The sequence below is a fragment of the Phascolarctos cinereus genome, unplaced genomic scaffold (genome assembly GCF_003287225.1).
Source record: "Phascolarctos cinereus isolate Bilbo 61053 unplaced genomic scaffold, phaCin_HiC Scaffold_9;HRSCAF=440, whole genome shotgun sequence".
In the NCBI taxonomy this organism is placed as follows: domain Eukaryota; kingdom Metazoa; phylum Chordata; class Mammalia; order Diprotodontia; family Phascolarctidae; genus Phascolarctos; species Phascolarctos cinereus.
The window spans coordinates 125,622,389-125,643,214 of record NW_027556402.1 but is presented as its reverse complement, the minus strand read 5'-3'; the positions used below and the strand labels follow the sequence as shown (position 1 = coordinate 125,643,214).

The 20,826-nt window shown below is 39.9% G+C and overlaps 1 protein-coding gene across 3 annotated transcripts in view; it reads left to right on the top strand.

The window, feature by feature from the left end:
- The first annotated feature begins 2,359 nt into the window (after positions 1-2,359).
- The window catches only part of PCDH10 (protocadherin 10), a 118,568-nt gene continuing 100,101 nt past the window's right edge, over positions 2,360-20,826 (top strand). Inside the window, exons 1-4 of one of the 3 annotated variants that reach the window (XM_020976644.2) lie at positions 2,360-6,004; positions 7,711-7,769; positions 8,354-8,460; positions 17,694-17,999. In XM_020976644.2, coding sequence (XP_020832303.1) covers positions 3,356-6,004; positions 7,711-7,769; positions 8,354-8,460; positions 17,694-17,999 — 3,121 coding nt within the window. In that variant the 5' untranslated portion in view covers positions 2,360-3,355. The remainder of the gene's footprint in view (positions 6,005-7,710; positions 7,770-8,353; positions 8,461-17,693; positions 18,000-20,826) is intronic. The other 2 variants (XM_020976645.2, XM_020976646.2) reach the window with 2 other exon arrangements.

Below are 20,826 nucleotides of genomic sequence, written 5' to 3'. Positions count from 1 at the left end.
TTGCCATTCAGACGCATCTCTCTCTCTCCTCTCTCTCTCTCTCTCCTCTCTCTCTCTCTCTCTCTCTCTCTCTCTCTCTCTCTCTTTCTCACACACACACACACACGCACACACTCATGCGCGCGCGCACACAGACAGCCACACACAAACACGCAGACACGTCCTTCTCTACGTGGATGTACACACGGATTGTCAAAAGAGGGAAAATGCTACCGGATCTGATGACTCAGCTATAGGATCTCATTTTTTTAAATCGTGTGTGTGTGTGTGTGTGTGTGTGTGTGTGTGTGTGTGTTGTGTATGTAGGAGAGTGAGAGGGGCGATCCAATAACTATTAATATTCAGACACACCATAATCGCCTTTTCATCGATCCACAGGTCCTCTTATAAACTGTAGCTCCTTTCTCAGCCTCAGACGTGGCTCTGAAACATTTCAGCTGCTGCGGTTACTGCCGGGCTCTGGTACCGTCTTAAATTTACTGCAGCTGGAAAAGGATTAGCCATTTCCCCCCTGGCATCTCATTCTTGTAAACTGCTTAAAGACGAGAACTATTCCCATGAAAAAGAGGTAGGAAGAAGGACTAGAGGAAATGCAGGAGATACATACTTCATAAGGGAGTGCAAGTGCATAATCTTTTAAAAAGAAAGTGGGGGAGAAATGAAGTGTCCTTAGCCCCTAGTAGCAAATGTGATTTAAATATCCGTCCCCAGACGCTTTGCTTTTCTCGGTAAGGGACATGCCTTTTTGACTATATGGTGTAGCAATTTTTTTTTGGATCTTGTTCTACTCTGAAATCTTATCTTCTGGAAAATGAAGAGAGGCAGGGCTTTTAAAGCGCATATGGGAACCAAATAATAGTTACAAACGACACCTTTTCTGTAAAGAGCTCTGACAATCCTTTTTCTTTGAAGAGTTTCTTCAAGTGTTTCTTTAAGGAATGAAGAGTTTAGGGACCTAGGCGCACTATTTTAACTTTACATCACCGAGGTACAGAATGCTATGGTGGTACAGTATGGACTAGAGAAGTGTATATGGGGCTGTCCAAAGGCACTTGCTAGCGTAGAAACCTCCACTTACCAAACCCTCTAGATTGACAGAATCTTAAACACACACACACACCACACACACACACACACACCCCTTTTACTAATATCGCAGAAGTACACGAGCTATGCGGCTTGTGTTTATATTTCTATAATCAGAGCTCCCCGCTCCTGCCGCATTGGCTGTCGTTTTTTGCTAGTGCAAGGTGGAATTTTCAACGCAAGGTTTACTGCATGGTGCTGAAATCATCGATATCCCAGTTCGGTTCACCTTGGTTGCAGGGGTGGGGGTGGGGGGGCGGCGAAGGCGACTCTCTCCCTTCTAAAGCAGAAAAAAAAAAGCTATAGTTCTGACCGTTTCTCTCTCTTTCCTTTCCCTCCGCCTTTCGAGTAGCTGTACTACGCCACGTGAGGCGTAGGGATATCTTAGGTGATTCACTGAGCCTTGATGTACTGGGCATAGGAAGCTAAAAAAGAGCATTTCAGCAAAGATGGAGAGCTGTAGAGGAGAGATACAGTATCACTACTGTTCAGTCATTTATCAGAGGGCTCGCTTTCATTCCAGGTGCGGAGGAAAGTTAATCCATTCTGGCAGCATCATTTTATGCAAGTAGCGATTATCTTTAAAACAGATGAGAGACAGAGGCTGTCAGCACAAATGGTTTGGCGGGAGCCTCTGGGCTTCCCAGAACCCTCCCCAGTACCTTGCACCCCAGCCCTTCCGCTGGATCCCCGTTCGACCTCTTGTGCAAACCCACCTACTTCATCTGAGAGCAGGCGCATCCCTGGCAGCAAAATTATTTGCATTTTTATTATTTCCAATAGCTGTCCTCAATCACGAGACTGTACTAAACTAAGTCAGACAATTCACTGCAACTTTTTTTCTTCTTTTGCCTTGAGCTGAAAACAACTATTTCTATGTCATGGAAGGAGATACAAAATGGGAAGGGGGGAGGCGCAGTTAGCATCCTAGGAAACACCTCTCCAAGGAAAGAATACTGCTGTTTTTGTTATGATGCATTAGTGCTGCTGATGCAAATAGGGGAACCTCTATTCCCTATCCACTCTCTGCAGCAAGGGAATATTAAGTTTCCGAAGCAGAGATTCCCCTAGCAAGCGCTTCGGGATCTGCAGGGTTATTCTCGCTCTCACACTCACACACACACATTTCCAGACCTGCTCTGGAACCAAGCTCGCCTCCTCCTCCCCGCCTGGTTGCCTCATGACGCGCCCTGCTTGACGTCCGGTCTATCCAATCAGCTCCCACCCCAGTGGGTGTTGCTGTTCGGCAATTGGTTGGCAGATGGAGGGCGCTGCGCAAAAACAGAGAAGCTGAGCGCTCAGAGCTCAGAAACTGCCAGCAGAGATCCCAGAAGCTGCATCTAAGACTGAAGAGGGAAAGCAGAGAAGAGAGAGATAGGTTAGAGAGAGAGAGAGAGAGAGAGAGAGAGAGAGAGAGAGAGAGAAAGAGAAAACAGCGAGAGAGAAAGAGGTTAGGAAGAAACGGCAGGCAAGAAATTGCTCACTATATTTTTAAAAAGCAAGGCTGAAGTCAGAGCAGAAGAAAACTGGAAATGCTCCTAAATGAAAAAACAACGGGAGAGAAATATCTAAGAAGAAAAATTCAACCAGAAAACCGAAGGGAATGAAAGTTTGACTGCAAAGCATTGGTGCTTTTTTCTACATAAGATCTCTCTGGTTGCAAACGTTTTTTTTTTTCTTGTGCTTTTTACCAGTGGTTTATTATTATTATTATTATTATTATTATTATTATTATTTTTTTAAATTAAGAGGCATGTTCAACGGCTCCAGCGGCATCTCTCCCTTCTGTTCCTTCTCTTTTTCTTCCTTGTTCTGCTTTTCCTTCTCCTCCTTCTCCTCCTCTTCTTCCTTCTCCTCCTCCTTCCGTAAGCAGGAAGACAAACCGAGGACAGTCTTGAAATATCAAAATTTCCTCCTTGGGATTTGCCTGCACTGCCTTGCGCCAAGACTATCAGAATAAATAAAAGAAGCTGAAATACTGTATTATCATTATCTTATTAATTGGCCAGTGGTAAGATTACAGATGAGGAGCGGGGACGTCTGCCTTCCTTCGTGTGCCAAGCGCGAAAAAGGAGAGGCTGTATGGTGGGGGTAGAACCCTAATATGAAGCAAAAGGAATACTAAATCTTTCCAAGACACCCCAGCTCCGGCAGTCCTGCCACGTAGTGCACTTTTATTCGTATTTTTTGGAGGATTTTGCTGGGGGGTGGGGTGTTTGGGGGGCTGTTGGCTGCACAGAAACCTTTCTTCCCCCCCCCCCCGTTGGAGATGATTGTGCTATTATTCTTTGCCTTGCTCTGGATGGTGGAGGGAGTCCTTGGCCAGCTGCACTACACCGTGCAGGAAGAGCAGGAGCATGGCACGTTCGTGGGCAATATCGCCGAAGATCTGGGCTTGGACATTACAAAACTTTCGGCTCGCCGTTTCCAGACGGTCCCCAATTCGAGGACCCCTTACTTGGACCTTAACCTGGAGACCGGGGTGCTGTACGTGAACGAGAAGATCGACCGCGAACAGATCTGTAAGCAGAGCCCTTCGTGCGTCCTGCACCTGGAGGTCTTCCTGGAGAACCCGCTGGAGCTATTCCGGGTGGAGATAGAAGTGTTGGACATAAATGACAACCCACCAGCCTTCCCAGAGCCTGACCTGACTGTGGAGATCTCAGAGAGCGCCACACCGGGCACCCGCTTCCCGCTGGAGAGCGCCTTCGACCCAGACGTGGGCACCAACTCCCTGCGCGACTACGAGATCACCCCCAACAGCTACTTTTCTCTTGATGTCCAGACCCAGGGCGATGGCAACCGCTTCGCGGAGCTAGTACTGGAGAAACCGCTGGACCGGGAGCAGCAGGCGGTGCACCGCTACGTGCTGACCGCTGTGGACGGGGGAGGTGGAGGAGAAGGAGGAGGGGCAGGAGGCACCGGAGGAGGGGGCTCACCCCCTCAGCAACAGCGCACGGGCACGGCCCTGCTCACTATCCGTGTGCTGGACTCCAACGACAACGTGCCCTCCTTCGACCAACCCGTTTACACTGTGTCCCTGCCCGAAAACTCGCCCCCAGGTACTCTGGTCATTCAGCTCAACGCCACGGACCCAGATGAGGGCCCGAACGGTGAGGTGGTGTACTCATTCAGCAGCCACATCTCACCGAGGGCGCGGGAACTCTTCGGTTTGTCTCCGCGTACAGGCCGCCTGGAGGTAAGCGGGGAGCTGGACTATGAGGAGAGTCCAGTCTATCAGGTGTATGTGCAAGCTAAGGACTTGGGGCCCAACGCCGTGCCGGCACACTGCAAGGTACTTGTTCGGGTGCTGGACGCCAATGACAACGCACCCGAGATCAGCTTCAGTACAGTCAAGGAAGCTGTGAGTGAGGGCGCGGCGCCCGGCACTGTGGTCGCCCTGTTCAGTGTGACTGACCGAGATTCTGAGGAGAACGGGCAGGTGCAGTGTGAGCTTCTGGGTGACGTGCCATTCCGTCTCAAGTCCTCCTTTAAGAACTACTACACTATCGTGACCGAGACCCCGCTGGACCGGGAGGCAGGAGACTCATACACTCTGACAGTGGTAGCCCGGGATCGCGGCGAGCCCGCACTGGCCACCAGCAAGTCCATACAGGTACAGGTGTCAGACGTGAACGATAATGCTCCGCGCTTCAGCCAGCCTGTCTACGACGTGTATGTGACCGAGAACAACGTGCCAGGCGCCTATATCTACGCGGTGAGCGCCACCGATCGAGATGAGGGGGCCAACGCCCAACTTGCCTATTCTATTCTGGACTGTCAGATCCAGGGCATGAGCGTCTTCACTTACGTGTCCATCAACGCGGAGAATGGTTACTTGTACGCGCTGCGCTCCTTCGATTACGAACAGCTCAAAGACTTCAGCTTCCAGGTGGAAGCCCGGGATGCAGGCAGCCCTCTGGCCCTGGCCGGCAACGCTACTGTCAACATCCTCATTGTAGACCAGAACGACAACGCTCCCGCCATCGTGGCGCCCCTGCCCGGGCGCAACGGGACTCCAGCGCGCGAGGTGCTGCCTCGCTCAGCAGAACCTGGCTACCTTCTCACGAGAGTGGCGGCAGTGGACGCAGACGACGGAGAGAATGCCCGCCTCACTTACAGCATCGTGCGGGGCAATGAGATGAGTCTATTCCGCATGGACTGGCGCACGGGGGAGCTCCGCACCGCGCGCAGGGTGCCGGCCAAGCGCGACCCCCAGCGGCCTTACGAGCTGGTGATAGAGGTGAGGGACCATGGGCAGCCTCCGTTGTCATCCACCGCCACGCTGCAGGTGCAACTGGTCGACGGGGCAGTGGAACCCTTGGGCGGTGGTGGTGGGGGCGGAGCAGGAGGAGGTTCTGGTGGAGAACACCAGCGCCCCAGCCGCTCAGGCGGCGGGGAGACCTCGCTGGACCTCACCCTCATTCTTATCATCGCCCTGGGCTCAGTGTCTTTTATCTTCCTACTGGCCATGATAGTGCTGGCAGTACGCTGCCAGAAGGAGAAAAAGCTTAACATATACACGTGCCTGGCCAGCGACTGCTGCCTTTGCTGCTGCTGCTGCTGTGGGGGCGCAAGCGGCGGAGGCTCCTCCTGCTGCAGCCGCCAAGCTCGGGCGCGCAAGAAGAAGCTCAGCAAATCGGACATTATGTTGGTTCAGAGCTCCAATGTACCCAGCAACCCCACACAGGTACCAGTGGAAGAGTCCGGAGGGTTCGGCTCCCATCACCACAACCAGAACTACTGCTACCAGGTCTGTCTGACTCCAGAGTCTGCCAAGACCGACCTGATGTTCCTCAAACCCTGCAGCCCTTCCCGGAGTACTGACACTGAGCACAACCCCTGCGGGGCCATCGTCACTGGCTACACTGACCAGCAGCCCGATATCATCTCCAACGGCAGCATACTGTCCAACGAGGTAAGGCTCAAGCGAAAGGACCACCATCTATCATCTCCTCCATCAGAAAGCCTCCTCTAGCCCGGCACATCCATCACTGGTTCACCGTACTCTCTCTCGCCTCGGCTGCCCTGTGTATTTATTTATTTATTTGTTTGTTTATTTTTAGGATCTTAGCTTCCTTGTAATGTTGGGGAAGGAGGCTGGCACTCTCCTTCCTCCTTGTATAACCAGATACTCCCAATCCTCTGTGCACTCTCCTCTCCACAATTATTTTGATTCCCCCTGTCCTGTACCTTTTTCTCCACTTCTACTTCCCCCACCTCCCTCCTCTTTCCCTTCTTTCCAACTCCCTTTCTGTCCATTAAGTTCCCAGAAAGCCAGTCAGGGGAGGAGGAAAAGGGAGGGATGGAGGGGGAGTGAGCTCCAACACACATTCAAACATCTTTCCTGCTCTCTGCGTCTGTCTGTCCCAGTGTTTAATAAAGTGGATTCTCATTTGCTTTGTTTATCAATGCTTTCAATCGCCTGTAAACAGAAGCTAAAGTGTGTTTTAACTCTACACAGTTGTCGAAACTCGAATGTACCTTTGATCGAATGAGTTATCAGCTCCCTTTCTTCTGAACTCCCATTGCAAAAAGAGCCAGCCAGCAGTTCTCTTCTCTGGACAGCAACACAGACACTGTTGCAGCCACATGCCCACATCGGGTGAATTTGAATGAAGCTGGCCTAGCACTTCCCGTTGCTAGATTAGACTAAAGGAATGGTTTCACAATCACCAGTCCAGCTATATTTCTCTTAGTTAATGACCACCCTCTTGCTTTTCTTGCCACTGTTCTTTGATCTTTCAACGCTGTTAGCGTTCTTCTTAAAAGCATTTGGCCAAGTAATTCAGATTCAATTTAAAACAAAAAAAAGATGGAGAAAGGGCAAAGAGCAAAAATGGGGGAGGGCTGGAGTGGGGCAGAGAGTGGCAAGTAAGTGGGTTTATGTACAAGGATGTGTGTGCCCCTGAAAGTGTGTATGCTGTGTGGGAAAAAGAGTGCAGTGGTTGATTGAAAAGCAAAAGGACCTCTGGGGTTTTATGAACTCTTCTCTTGGCAGGTGCTTTACTCACTTTGAGAATTAGGGCTTATTAATTGACTTTTCATGACTATTTGTATTGCTCATTTGTATGGAAGCACATTTTGAAAATAAAGTGACAAAAAATAATTTTCATGAAAATATTCAAACTTTTTTTCTTATTAAAAGTGTGCTGTTTATTTTTATTGCATTAACTAAGAATGCACTCCAACACATTTATTGGGCCAATGAGAGATTATACATTTTTTAAAAAGGTTAACATTAGCAGCTATGGGTAGGGTGGTATATGCTTCATTTAAATTAAAATAATCTTTTGAATTTGAGGTCATTTAAAAATACCCTTTTATTTCATTACAAAACCTAGCTTTACCTCCCCTCCTCATCTCCTAGCCTCCTCACTTTCAAGAGAAACCAAAAAAAAAAAGCAGTTTATAATGTCTGCATGTTTGCAAGTTTTCCACCTCACTTTCACTTTTCCCCCAGGCATTAGTTTGAGGTCTCAAGACAGCCTCTCTTAAGTGTTCAGATATGTAGCAATGGATACATGTATGTTTTTGAGGCTATTGTTTTTTTTTTCTTTCTTTCTTCTTTTTCTTTTTTTTTTTACATTTGGAGTTCAAATGCTTTTGATTTATTTTTTCTAGACTAAACATCAGCGAGCAGAGCTCAGTTATCTAGTTGACAGACCTCGTCGGGTAAACAGGTATGGAATCTTTGCTCCTAGAATGGTGTGTGGAGACTTTGTGATCTTCTTAGAAATAATACAAAGCAGTAAGGGCAAAAAAAGAGGAATTTTAAAAGCATAGAGTTAAGCCAAGACAGAATCACAAATACACTGATATTTAGAAATCAATATATTAACACAAATTGTATGTCTTTGCTTCAATTACACAGAGATGAATACATTGGTTAAGTTTTCTATAGATCCACACACCTTGGCACCTTCTAATGTTAAATACTAACTGATCTGGGTGTGATTTTATGTAAGGGATGAGAGCAAATAATTTTAAGATATAGATATTATAGATGGCAAAAATAATGGAAATGTGATTCAGTGAGATCAGCAAATGGACTATTAGTCATTATTATTAGTCATTATTATTATGCTGATTATTAGTGCTGATTGCTTTTCAACCTTAATTAAGAATAAGCATCCTGTAAAACTACATGCTACCAAAAGATATGTGTACATGCAGCACCATCTGTGGCCATGTGATGGCAGAAGAATATTTTCCGAGTTTCCTCTTTATGATGTTTATTCTAATACTAGCATTTTTGCACTTCTAGTTCTGCATTCCAGGAAGCTGACATAGTAAGCTCTAAGGACAGTGGACATGGAGATAGTGAGCAAGGAGACAGCGACCATGACGCCACCAACCGGGGTCAGTCTTCTGGTGAGTGTAATCTTAGGTGACTCAAAATGTTTATATTTTAGAAAAGACCCAGAGAGTATGATCTTTTAGGTAGTTTCATGAATGTTGTCTATATGTATGTATGCATCATGTAGAAAAGCATATGTCATGAGATAATATGATGCTCGTCTGACAATCTTCCCATAAGATTTATAGATCTTGACATAGTTTCTTTGTAAAGGCAGATATTCATTGCAACTTTTGTAGAAGCAGATTTGGTTTAAACATACTTTTTTGGGGGGAGGGTAATCTGGACTGGAATGGCTTATCTGGAAGCACACTGAAGCAGTCATCTTTTTTCCAAGACAAAAAGGCATTAATTTTTCATTTTATAGATCAAGCTACTAACGCTTAGAGATGTCCAGGCCAAGGGACTTATCCAAGGTCATGTGGTCTATAAATGGTGAACTAAAGGTAGAATCTACTCCTCTTTCTTTGTGAAGCAATGAAATTGCACTACATCAAGTGCAGGATAGGACACAAGAAAAAAAATAGCTAAGCACTGAGTGTATATTTGGAACATTTGTGGTTTTAATAGATTTTGGCAGTCAGTTTCGGGAGACGTGATGTGATAACGTGTTTATACTTATCTATTCCTCCACATGATGCATTGATGTTGTTTATCTCATAGGTTTCTAATCACGATTTCTCTAGAGGTACAGATAGAGTTATTTCTACTTTAACATGATAAGGCAGTCACTGAAAGGCCTATCTTTCTTTCCAACTCTATCATTATTTTAGATTTGGAGGGGGCGGGGTTTTGTATTTTGTAGAAAGAAAAAAAAAGAGAGACAATACCATTCTTGTAACTACTAATAATATATGTCACTTGGCCATTCAAGTTCAGCAAAGTTTGAGATGACTTCTTTGCCCTGTTTCATTTGGGCCCACAGAATTGTGGAACAGTCCTTGTTGCTGTATAAACTGTCATAGAGACCCCCCTATTCCCTGATACCAAGCCATGTTCAGAATCACAAAGCAGTGCCGGGGCAGTGGAGCAAAGGGTATTATACTCCCCCAGTTCTCTTGGCAATGGTGGTTGCCCCAGGCCTCTTACTTGGCTAATATGTAGTGTGTCTGCTGCTGCACTTTGCCTTGGGAAACCCAGGCTGGAGGAAGGGAAAAAAGAAAAAAAGGAGGGGCTGCTCAAGGGTCCTTTATGTTGCAGCGATTCATTAATATGCAGACCTAATGAGACTTGAGAAGTGCCAAGAGTCCCTGGAGGTCCCTGCCCCTTGCAAGCCTTCACGCTAAGTGAACAGAGCATCTATTTAGTGTCTGGGAACCTGACAACAAACCAGATCTTGCCAGAAGTTTATATCTGAGGACAAAGTCCCTTTCATTTTTGGCCTATATATGGGATATGATTTATTGTTTTCTTTTAAAAGGCTATGTATTTCAATTCTTTCCATTCCTTTAAAAGTCAGGGTTTTTGATACAGCAGTCAGCACTCTGGTTATTTGTTATTATTGTTTTTAATTAAAAGCAGTGTCATCTGTAAGTCTATTTAGATGCATTTCATTTTTTTTTTTGGTCACAATTTACCATACAACTCCTATGTCAATGAACATTTCTAACAGTTTAGTCCATCAGACAAAGTGAGCCATAGTAATTTAACGGGAAAGGAAGGAATAAACAGCTGCAAAAAGGGCAGAATTTGAAAGACGAATGGGAGTATAATCTTATTGTTGTGTCTTCCCAGCAGCTCTTTTATTTTAGAGGCACCAAGGATTGCCACTATGGCAATGTTTCTGACAAATTCTCCTTGAGGCCTCAAAGCACTTGAAAAAAAAAATTAAAATGCTCCAATATGAACTTCTGAGACACATGACAAACTGAAACTATTTATTTTCTCTTTTCTTTTTCTCTTTCTTTATCAAAATAAAAACTTTTCTATTTTAAAATAACTCAAGAGAAAATTACTATTCTAAAAGTATATTTTTTCATTTTGTGGGGATTCCATGGATATCCACAAAATCCCTGATGCAACATTAAATATTATTGGACTGAAGCAAAATACTTATATTATGCTATAAATATGTATTTTAATGAGATATAATCTATCCAATGATAGTGTTTACTTAAAAAAGCAAACAGCTTCTTGTATATATTGAGAGGCATTGAGACTAGTGGATAGAAAGCTAGGACCACCTGGGTTCAAGTCCTAATTCTGACACATAGTGGTGGTGTCACTCCTGGCAAGTCACTTAACTTCTCAGCACTCATGGAAATTTTCCAGGACCATTAGTATAAGAGAAGGTTCAGGCTGTTGCTTCATACACTGAAAAAGTTTTGTCACAAGGAATTTCCCTATGCTAGTGAAATCACAGATCCACTCTATCTCCCATATGGAATATTATAATTATTTTCTTCTAAAAGGTTATGATAAGCTGTAAGCATAGACTGTGTTGTAAAACACCATGGTTGCTAAACTGTCTCCCCCAAAATAGGACAAAAGTATCATATTGGTAATTTCATTAAAAAAGTCCTATTCTCTCCTTTTGATTTAAGGATAAATACTGAAGGTATTTCAGAAGTGTAACATTAGGACATACATGTTCTCTCAGGAATCTATATATTTTCCGAGTAAGAAAAGCAAACATTTAATGAAATTTAGACAGTTTCCTTAATCCACATTTGATGAAGTTAACAGCCATATTATCAGGTGAAGAAATATTGGATGGGTATATTTATACTTTAGTATTGGCATACATACTTTATTATATACCCACAAATACCTGACTTTTATGTAGTTTTCCTTCTTGACTTCTTTGCTTTTGAGTTTCCCTATTTCTATATCAATATTGATATAGCTATATATGAGGAAACTCAAAGCATTAACCTCTATTATCTCTCTCTCTCCCTCTTTATCTCTCTATGTTCTTTGTTGAGTGTTTCCTCCCTTTCCTTCTCTTCTCCTGAGGGAGGCCCCTCACAGCCACAGATTATCACCAATCTTTTGCACAGAGGAGCTTCACACATGCTGGCAGCTGCAGAGAGAATCACATGAGCTTTGTCAGTTTCCCTCTGCACCTGGCCCCATGTAGGAAAACTCTTCTGCTTGATCACTGCTCTGTGGCACTTTCTGTCTATAGCCTTGTCAAGGTGCTTCCCGAGGTTTTCAATGTGCTATTGATGTATTGCTTAGATATGGCAGGGAGCCAGGGAAATGTGGTAGGTTTATGCATAAGCAGCACTAGAGAAAATCCGAATTAACCCTCCTTAAAATCTCTAAGATATTCAATGTATTTAAAAAATACTCAGAAATGATTTACAATTTGAGAAAATGTGCCAAATGACTTGAAGAAAGAATCTTTTGTTGATTTACAAAGTCTAATAAAGCATCCTGGAGTGGTGAGGCCCCCAACCTTCCTAATATTGTTGATTTGTCTGAGATGTATCTAATATCATTCATGTATTATGCACTAACTGTGTATAGCAGTGGGCTAAATGTTGAATAACATCATATTTCTTAGTACCTTGTAGAAAAGGTTGAAATGGCAATTCCAGGTAAAGATGTATATTGGTGTAAGTAGTTTTCAATGTCAGCATGAAGGTAATGATGCATGAGCAACTGGGCTCAGATCAACTCATTTTATGTGGGATCCTAGCAAGTGATCAGTTACCAACAGGTTTTTGCCCTTTTGAGTTCTAACTTCAGTTCCATCATCTTGTTTCATTCAGTAACTTCAGAGCCTGCCTTTCAGGCAACTGGGAGAATATTGGTAGATATTCCTGGAATTATGTCTGTTTTGTGAAATAATGAGAGGATGCTGACTTTTGATATTACTATGATAGAAAACCAAACATGTTATTTGCATCAAAATCAGTCAATTTAAATGAAAATAGTTACTAAGAAAGTTCAGTTTTTTGTCTTGAGGTCTAATGTTGTTTCAAATAAAACATTTAATTTAAAAATCTCCTTCCCCTGAATTGCAAATGAAGCATGTTTTATTTTCATTTGAATATTGGTGATACAAGATTCAAAACAAAAAAATAAACAAGGATTCGGGTTAAGATCCAGAGACATCTTCCCTTTACCCACTCCCTTCAGAATTTGGATGTAAGCAAATCACCTTCCTTGTTATGGGAAAAGACGTGTTGCATCATGTCCACTGTATGAAAAGGCTACTTTCTGGTTTCTGGTGAAGTGCTGTGCTACAAATTGATATGAGGAAGAGCTTTCTAAATGAAAAAAAAAAAAAGATGTTTTGGGAGAGAAGTCAGGAAAAAAAATTCTTCTTCTAGATTGTATAATTTGTGATAAATCTAGAGACAGGACAAGTCATTTTCCTTAAAGACTTTTAGGTATTTTAATGTTGATGTCTATAAAAGTAGTGTGGGAAGAGATTTTTCATCTTCAGCTTGAATGTGTTTTATGTTTTTTAAATACATATTTGCATTCCAATTAATATCTGATTGCCTTAAAGACTTAAAATGCCTAAAAGTAGAACTGGAGATGGCCAAGAAAAGTGAAAGATATTGATGTTCTTGCTATTTATTTAAACAGTTCAAAGACTGTATGTTATACGTATGTGTGAAAGTTCTTTGCATGAAAAAAATGATATGCATAATTTTGTGAAATTAGATTCAATAGAAAATAGCATAAATTGCAGGGAAATTGTCACATTTTAGAAATTACAATTTGTTTTCAGTTGTGATTTTCTATTTTCCCTAACCGTAAGAGAAGAGTTACTCTCTAGCTGAAAAATAGGTACTTTAAATTTCGACTAAATATATCTTTGCGTAACAGGCAGTCTATCACATCAGCTGCCACGCATCTTGGTAGAAATTATTTTTGAATGGTGAAAAAATAAATATCTAGGGAAACAGATTTAAGGGAAGTGATATGTTCTGAAATCTTTTTCAAAATGACCAAAATTTTGAAAAATCAATATATTTCTGGTATGTCACTTCACCTGGTTTTGACATAGTGAAAATATGGATAAGAATTAAGTAGCAAGTATCAAATTAAGCTTTCTTTCCTCCTGGGTTTTTTATTTGGCTCAAATTTAAGAAAAATAGATTTTTAAGCATCAGTGTTTATTATCTGTCTGTAGAGCATTCTACACTAGCACCTAGTAAACCCGTGTGTAATTAATATGTATTCGGAATGCATAGGCAGAAAATAACATGATACTGTGTGTTAATTAAGGTAGTCAATGTCGGCATATCTGTAGATTGGTAATTTCTGATGGATTGTTTAGGTTTTTATACTTTGATTTTTTTAAAAAAATCTGAAATGTTTACAATGTGTCCAGATAGTTTTCTCTTAAAAATCAGGGCCTTGCTTACACAGCCATTCTAATTGTTTGCTTTTCCTTGCTATGCTCTAAAGACTGTTACTTCCCCAAAGAAAAATAAACAGAGGTTTTTTCTCTGCTTGTTGAAACATCCAGTCTTGTCTATTTATAGTCACTTGAACTAATTTTATAGCAGAATTTCAGAGTTTCCAAAAGAAAGGTTGTTTTAGAAGGTCAAAGGAAATTTCTATCTGTATACTAGAGTATTTCTATGAACATATTGAAGAATACTACAAAACTTAAAAAAGAAAGAAAGAAGGGCCAAAGAACTTTCTAGACATTGCTTTTTCTGACCAAATAATCTGTTTATTGTAGAAGCAAAGTATTTTGACCATATATGGTGGAATCATAGGTACATTCCGTGGTATCATGAATATTCACTTTTTGTAACAAATGCCACTTTTTTATATAGATTCAGTTTAAAATGTAGTTGGGAAATCCTTCCAGAAAACAATACCTGTTTTTAACAAGAAAAACAACAACAGTGGTGTTAGTTAATAAATAACACTCATATTATACTTTAAGGATTGCAGAATTCTTTGCATAATTTTTTCTCATTTGATCTTCACAATAACCTTTGAAGAAGAAGGTTCTTATATTATCATTTTACAGATAAAGAAACTGAGGTAGAGCTTAAGTTATTTTCCTAGGTTCACACGGCTGTTGTCTGAGATGGCATTCAAAACATTCCTGTCTCTAAGTCCACCTCTCTATTCACAAATAAACAAACCCATATATAACACATTTTCTATTCCTTTATATTTTTGAATGCACAGATAACATTTTCTTCCACTAATACTGACTGATAATTAAACATCTAGACCTACAGCTATTAGGAGATTTTGAGCTGCATATGAAGGGCAAAGGACTAAAAATTGTTACAACCTCAAAAGAAAATATTAAATATAAGAATACAGATGTGTTGAAAATAATGGGCAGACAAACTAGTACACAGAAAAAGAAAAGATGGTAATTAAAAACCTATACAGCTATCATTGAGAATAATACTTCATTTTATTATCAGAATTACTGTTTAATGTGCTAGGGGCTGCATTTATTTTCCTTCCAAAAGGAAATTCAACACAGATATAAGAGCAGCCCAGGAAAAAAAGGACAGAGATTAATAGCTAATATAAAATATTAAAATATTTAAAAATATTTAATTGTCATTGAGAAAAAAAATCAAGACTAAAAGCCTATTATTTTTAAATATTTTAAAAAATATTTTGCTTTGGGGAAAACATCCAAACTCTAGAGGGGTGTGTGTGTGTGTGTATGTGTGTGTTGTGTGTGTGTGTGTGTGTGTGTGTGTTTGTGTTTACACATGCACATCTTCAATACTTCTGCAACTCTCAGTCTTAAAGAGATGCCTGGGCCACTGCAAGGGTAAGTGCCTAGTCCATGGTCACCCAGATCATAGTAATCAGAGTCTGGGTTTGAATGTGGGTCTTCCAAACCCTGTGGCTGGCCCTCTTTCCATTACGCCACATGACTAACCATTAGCAATTTCCTCAGCTTGACGTGAAGTTGGTCACATATAAAATATCTTTTTGTTAGAGATCAACTTAACTAGTTCTTAGTAGAGATTCAAAAATCATTTATGTGACCTTGTGAATGAAAACTACCAGTTTAATCTAATACTTGCCTATTCCTTTTTATCTTTATGTATCATATGTTAAAATAGCTATTTCTTACCTTGCCCAGATGGCTAGAAGTTATATTAGGAGGACTGGTATTTTCATGAGTACTATATACACCAAAAATTCACTTATGATCTTTCTTAGTTTCTATAGGAATTTCAGTCAAAGAGTGTAAAGGTACACCAGGGAGATTCAACTCCTCTTTTCTTAATTTTCTTACTTAAACTTATTTTCACCTTTTTTCCCCTTTGTTTTATTTTCCTCCTGGTAGAAATAGTATAAAAGGCTGAGCTTGTCAAGGGTCTTCTATAACATTTCAAGTTTCTTTATGCTATTTCTAGTTTGCTTCTATAATCCGAGCTTCAGTTCACATTTGCATTCCTCAACAGCTGACTGCTCACTAATTTATTTCCAGACTTCTGCATACCAATTATCAATGGAATGTTAGAATCGGAGGCAGACTTGGTATCTTACGTAGCTTAATTTAAAATAAAAAAGCCATTATAAAGTAAGATTAATATGTGATAAGAACCCTGGATTTTCTTCTTTTTAAAAAACCATTTACCTAAATAACTGCTCTTATCTCCTGAGTACTTGTGGATAATATAGAAGAGTTCTATATTTCTGGGAGGAAAAAAACTGTGTTTTTCTAGAGTGCAAGATAATAACTATTTCCTGTATGAAACAATTTATAATGCAAGATAATCTAGAATTTTAAATAATAATAATAATGATGATGGTGGCTCAAGAGCTTCCGTTAGTCAAGACCAGATTAATTAAAGACAATCATGTAATCATTTACACTAAACTTTTATTTTGCTTTCTTATAGTTTTCTTGTTTTCATTTAAAAATAGACTATATTCCAGTATTCCCTGTGTTGGAATTACTAATACTCCAATAACTAAAATTGAATTCTGAAACATATTTCATAAATGCGTATCCACACTTAACAGAAATATAAAGTGGATTTTTCTTTGTCAATTCAGATTGGGAATTAAATGGTAGACATTATTCTATACTATTAGAGACACAAATAGAATTTTTCTTGGTGAGGCAAGTACCACAAACCATACCTGGACACAGAACATGAAACTGTGTTCAGGGGGAGGTGGGGATAGGTAGGGCAAGACAGGAGAGGAGCTTACCACACCTGTGGTTGGGAGACACCTATTTTTTTAAGTAAGGTAATTGCTAGCTATATACCAACCCCCATTGATTTACCTGCCCTCTAAACTTGACCCTGGGCAAAATCTTCATTTCCCCACTAGCCCCAACTTACACCTGTGTGCCACTCAATAAAGAATGCTCCAGTTAATTAATCTCATGTGTTTACTAAACTGTCAAATAGAAATTATTTGGTGTGATGCCATTTAGAGAAAGTTCATGGAAATGGCATTTTCATTTGAAACCTTAATAGCATTAAAGTATTTGTAAATAAACAGCATTGAGTTGGCCAGGACAAATGGTTGCTGGTATAGAACAAATAATAACCTATTTGTCAATAGGATCTACAGCTTCACTCTGTAGTTTGACTACTGAAGGTCACTAATTACAATAATTTGCTATAGGATTCTTTCCAGGTAGTGAGCTGTAATTAGTTGGTGATAATATGGACCACTACAGTGTCATCAAGAGCAACCTCTTAAGAAGTTATTAAGTAGATGTAAAAATGGATTTTTCTCCTGTTAAGAAAATTAATTCCATTTAGACATTTCAGTTGACCAAGGCATGTTAATTTTCCTAACCTATCTATAGGGTTCTAATTTTGTTCCATGTCAGGATTTCAGAATATACTTAAAAATCCTCCAAAATATAAATCTCCCTTTTAAATTCCTCCCCCAGCCCATTAAAATACTATAGAAAATGATGTTCAGTGATCATCATTTAAAAGTTAGAAATCTGTTTCATCTCAGTTACTTCAGTGTGACATTTCACAGAGGATTGTGAATGTTCTATTCCTCACCCTACCTCCCAAATCTGAAAACTCCCATCCTTGTTCTGAATAGTATCAATCTCATTACTTTTCTTGGCGACCATAAGGCCCATTCTTTCTCAGTGATCTACCTACTAGAAGTCCCTTTTCCCTCTTATGTATAGATTACTATGTGAACTTTAGCGATGCCCCACCTAATTCTGCAATTCAAGCAGTGTTACATTTATCTCATTTGAGAATTCATGATGACTCTACTAATCCCTCTATATGCTTCTTTTGTTCTAACACCTCTTTCAGGGTTATTGTATCTACAGTTTGTGTCTTTTTCCTGCTTGTAGGCATGGATCTCTTCTCCAATTGTACTGAGGAGTGTAAAGCTTTGGGCCACTCGGATCGATGCTGGATGCCTTCCTTTGTCCCCTCAGATGGACGCCAGGCAGCAGATTACCGCAGCAATCTGCATGTTCCTGGGATGGACTCTGTGCCAGACACTGAAGTTTTTGAAACACCAGAAGCCCAACCTGGGGCAGAGAGGTCTTTCTCTACCTTTGGTAAAGAGAAGGCCCTTCACAGCACTCTGGAGAGGAAGGAGCTGGATGGACTGCTGTCTAATACACGAGCGCCTTACAAACCACCATATTTGAGTAAGTACTATGCCAAAGGCTATGTGAAAGTGCTCCCTTTGCAGAAATAAAGCTTGACCTTGCTTTTTCTTCAGCAAATTACTGTAGATTTTTCAGAGACAATGGAGAAAAGTTACTCTTCTTATATTCAGGTTCCACGGAAGAGGAAAATGATCAGAAAGACAGGCTTCAGATATTGGGATACAATAGAAGCATACAGACACTAACATGCATAGAAGCATACTTTGTAGTTTTGTCAAAGAAGAGGTTTGCAAATGCCTTTCACACTCTTTTTGGAAATTACTTTTATGCTTGTTTATACTCATGTTTTTGAAGGAGTGAATTAAGGTAGAGGAATGTGTTTTATTAACATTTTAAATGCTTGACAGCTCTTATTTCCTTTCATACAATTGAGCTATTTTCATCCTTTCAGAATGACATTAGTCACCTTGGATCATTTTGGGGAGGTGGGGCAAGAATAATTTATTCTCTAGGTGCTAGCATTTTTTGGTTATTCCAAAGATATATATTTTATCTGTCTTGTCTTAGCATTGGTGTGAAGTCAAGTCTCTGGTTATAGTCAGACTGAGGAAATAGTGTGTTTGGGAGTGAGTGGGTATAGGAAAGTCATCCATGTATTCCTTAGGGTTCTCTTGTCTTTTGAGATGTTTTTAAAATCATGCTCAGTTTGTGATTCTAAGGATTGTTCTCTAGATGTAGTATTTTCTAGTTGGACCATGAAAAGTAAAAAAATGCCCTGTGCTTAAATGTCAGCTTTCATCTGAGGATTTCAAATCACTTTGCACATAGAACCCATTTGGTCTCAAAAGCATCCATTGTCAGGGAAGGAAGAAGACAGGTTATATCATTTCTTCCTTTTAGCTAATGGATAAATGTCAGAGGGAAGTCAAGTGTCTTGATCAAGTCTGCATGAAATATTATTTGAGGAAGATAAAACCTTTAACTTCTTGATGAAAAGTTGATGAAGTTTTTCCATATAAAGCAAATTCACTCCATGAGAACTCTGTTACTTGAAAGAATCACTGACTGTCTTCTATTGGAAGGATGTCCTAGAATCAGAAACCAGAAATATAAGGGCTGATTTCTTAAAGAAACAAGTTCTTTTAAGAAAACTCAAATGAGATTAAGTAAGAAGAAAAAAATCTTAGAATGTAGAGAAAGGAAAAGAAAACCATGTCCTCCTAACCTATATGAAATTAGACAACAAAAGGTTATTAAATTTCATGCTTCAAGTCTACTGCTATCTAGAATAAAGAACTGGCAAAGGAAATGGGGGCTTTCTAGTTTGAACATTGATAGGGAAACCAGAAGACTCCCTGTAACCGTCAAGGGGGTGTCTCTTTTTCATTGCTTTTTTATTCAGAGTCACTGATGCTAGTCTTTATCAGATGGTCAACTACATATCGGAATGACATGTTTAGAAAGTCTAACAAAATCCATGGCGTATTTGCACCACATGACCACTGCTAATTCAAGCCAGGTTTAACTTTTGTGCTGTCTCTCGATGTGTAGTAATACAGTAACTGTGTTTATATGAGTAATATGAAATTTGAGTAATAGTTAAGTTGATGCAATCCAGTTCACTGCCCTACATAAATTTCTATTACTCATTTCATGGGCACCAGCAGAACATTTCAAATTTCAACAGTTAGAGACAGCTTAGCATGATGATAGTTGCCATGGATTCTAAATGATCTCTGACCTCTCTCCACCTATTGCCTGGATGACCCTTCTGAAGTCATTTAACCTTGTTGAATTTATAAAGGAAGTTTCCTTATAATTAGCTCCATGCACCAATAAAGTCACAAGTCAAATTTAGGATGAAAGCAAATTTCAAACAATGTTATTTTGTAGATTTTGGATTTTTAGTAGCTTACATGTTGGCTTAGTAATGAAATATATCTTTTGACCAGCAAGATGATGATTCATTTTGATTATCACTTGCATATAAAACAGATTTATATGAATAATGATGATGATATTAAGTTATTTGAGACAAATAAACTCAAGACATTTAGTCAAACATTTTTTGTTCTCTAATTTCATATTAGATTAAGAAGACACAGTCTTTCTTTTGTCATATTATTGTCATAGTTACATAAATATAGTTTAAACATAGATTTTTCTTTTGTTATTATTGAATATTAAGATACCTTCAATTTAAAAATATACTTTCCTATTTTTTTATTATTAGGAGTAGCATAACATACATATAATTTCCTATTATTTAATCTTTCAGTAAATGACAATAAATGTAGATCCTGGGTTTTTAAGACTGGTTTTGTGTGATGGGCCCCTTTAGCCATCTGTTGAATTCTATGAATCTCTTCTCAGAATAATGTTTTTAAACAAAATTAAATTGGTAAAATTATGAAGAAAGCCAAGTATATTGAAATACAGTTAACAAAATGTTTAAACAAACAAACAATATTATATATTCCAGATTAAGAACCCCTGATAAAGCCATGGCAGTTCAAATAATACAAAAGGGAAATGCTATAATATTAATTTGATCATAGGATGTAGCTGTGGTGGACAAAATGAAATCTGGTCTACGTATGTTATTTGACATAAAAAAAAACCCCTAAACCTCTAGACAGTATAAAATCCTTTGTGTTCCTGTGCTTACACTAAATGTATGAATTGAAGAATTTGATTAAAATTTTTGGGGGGGTCTTTTGGAGGCGAACTCAAATGATATATGGTAGAAAATTTTAAAACATCTTTCCAAATAAGTACACACAGCTTTTGACCATCCTTTGAAATATTTTTTGACTGACAAATTGTCCTTGCCAAGTGTTTTAAAGGTAATCACACAGGCACAAAG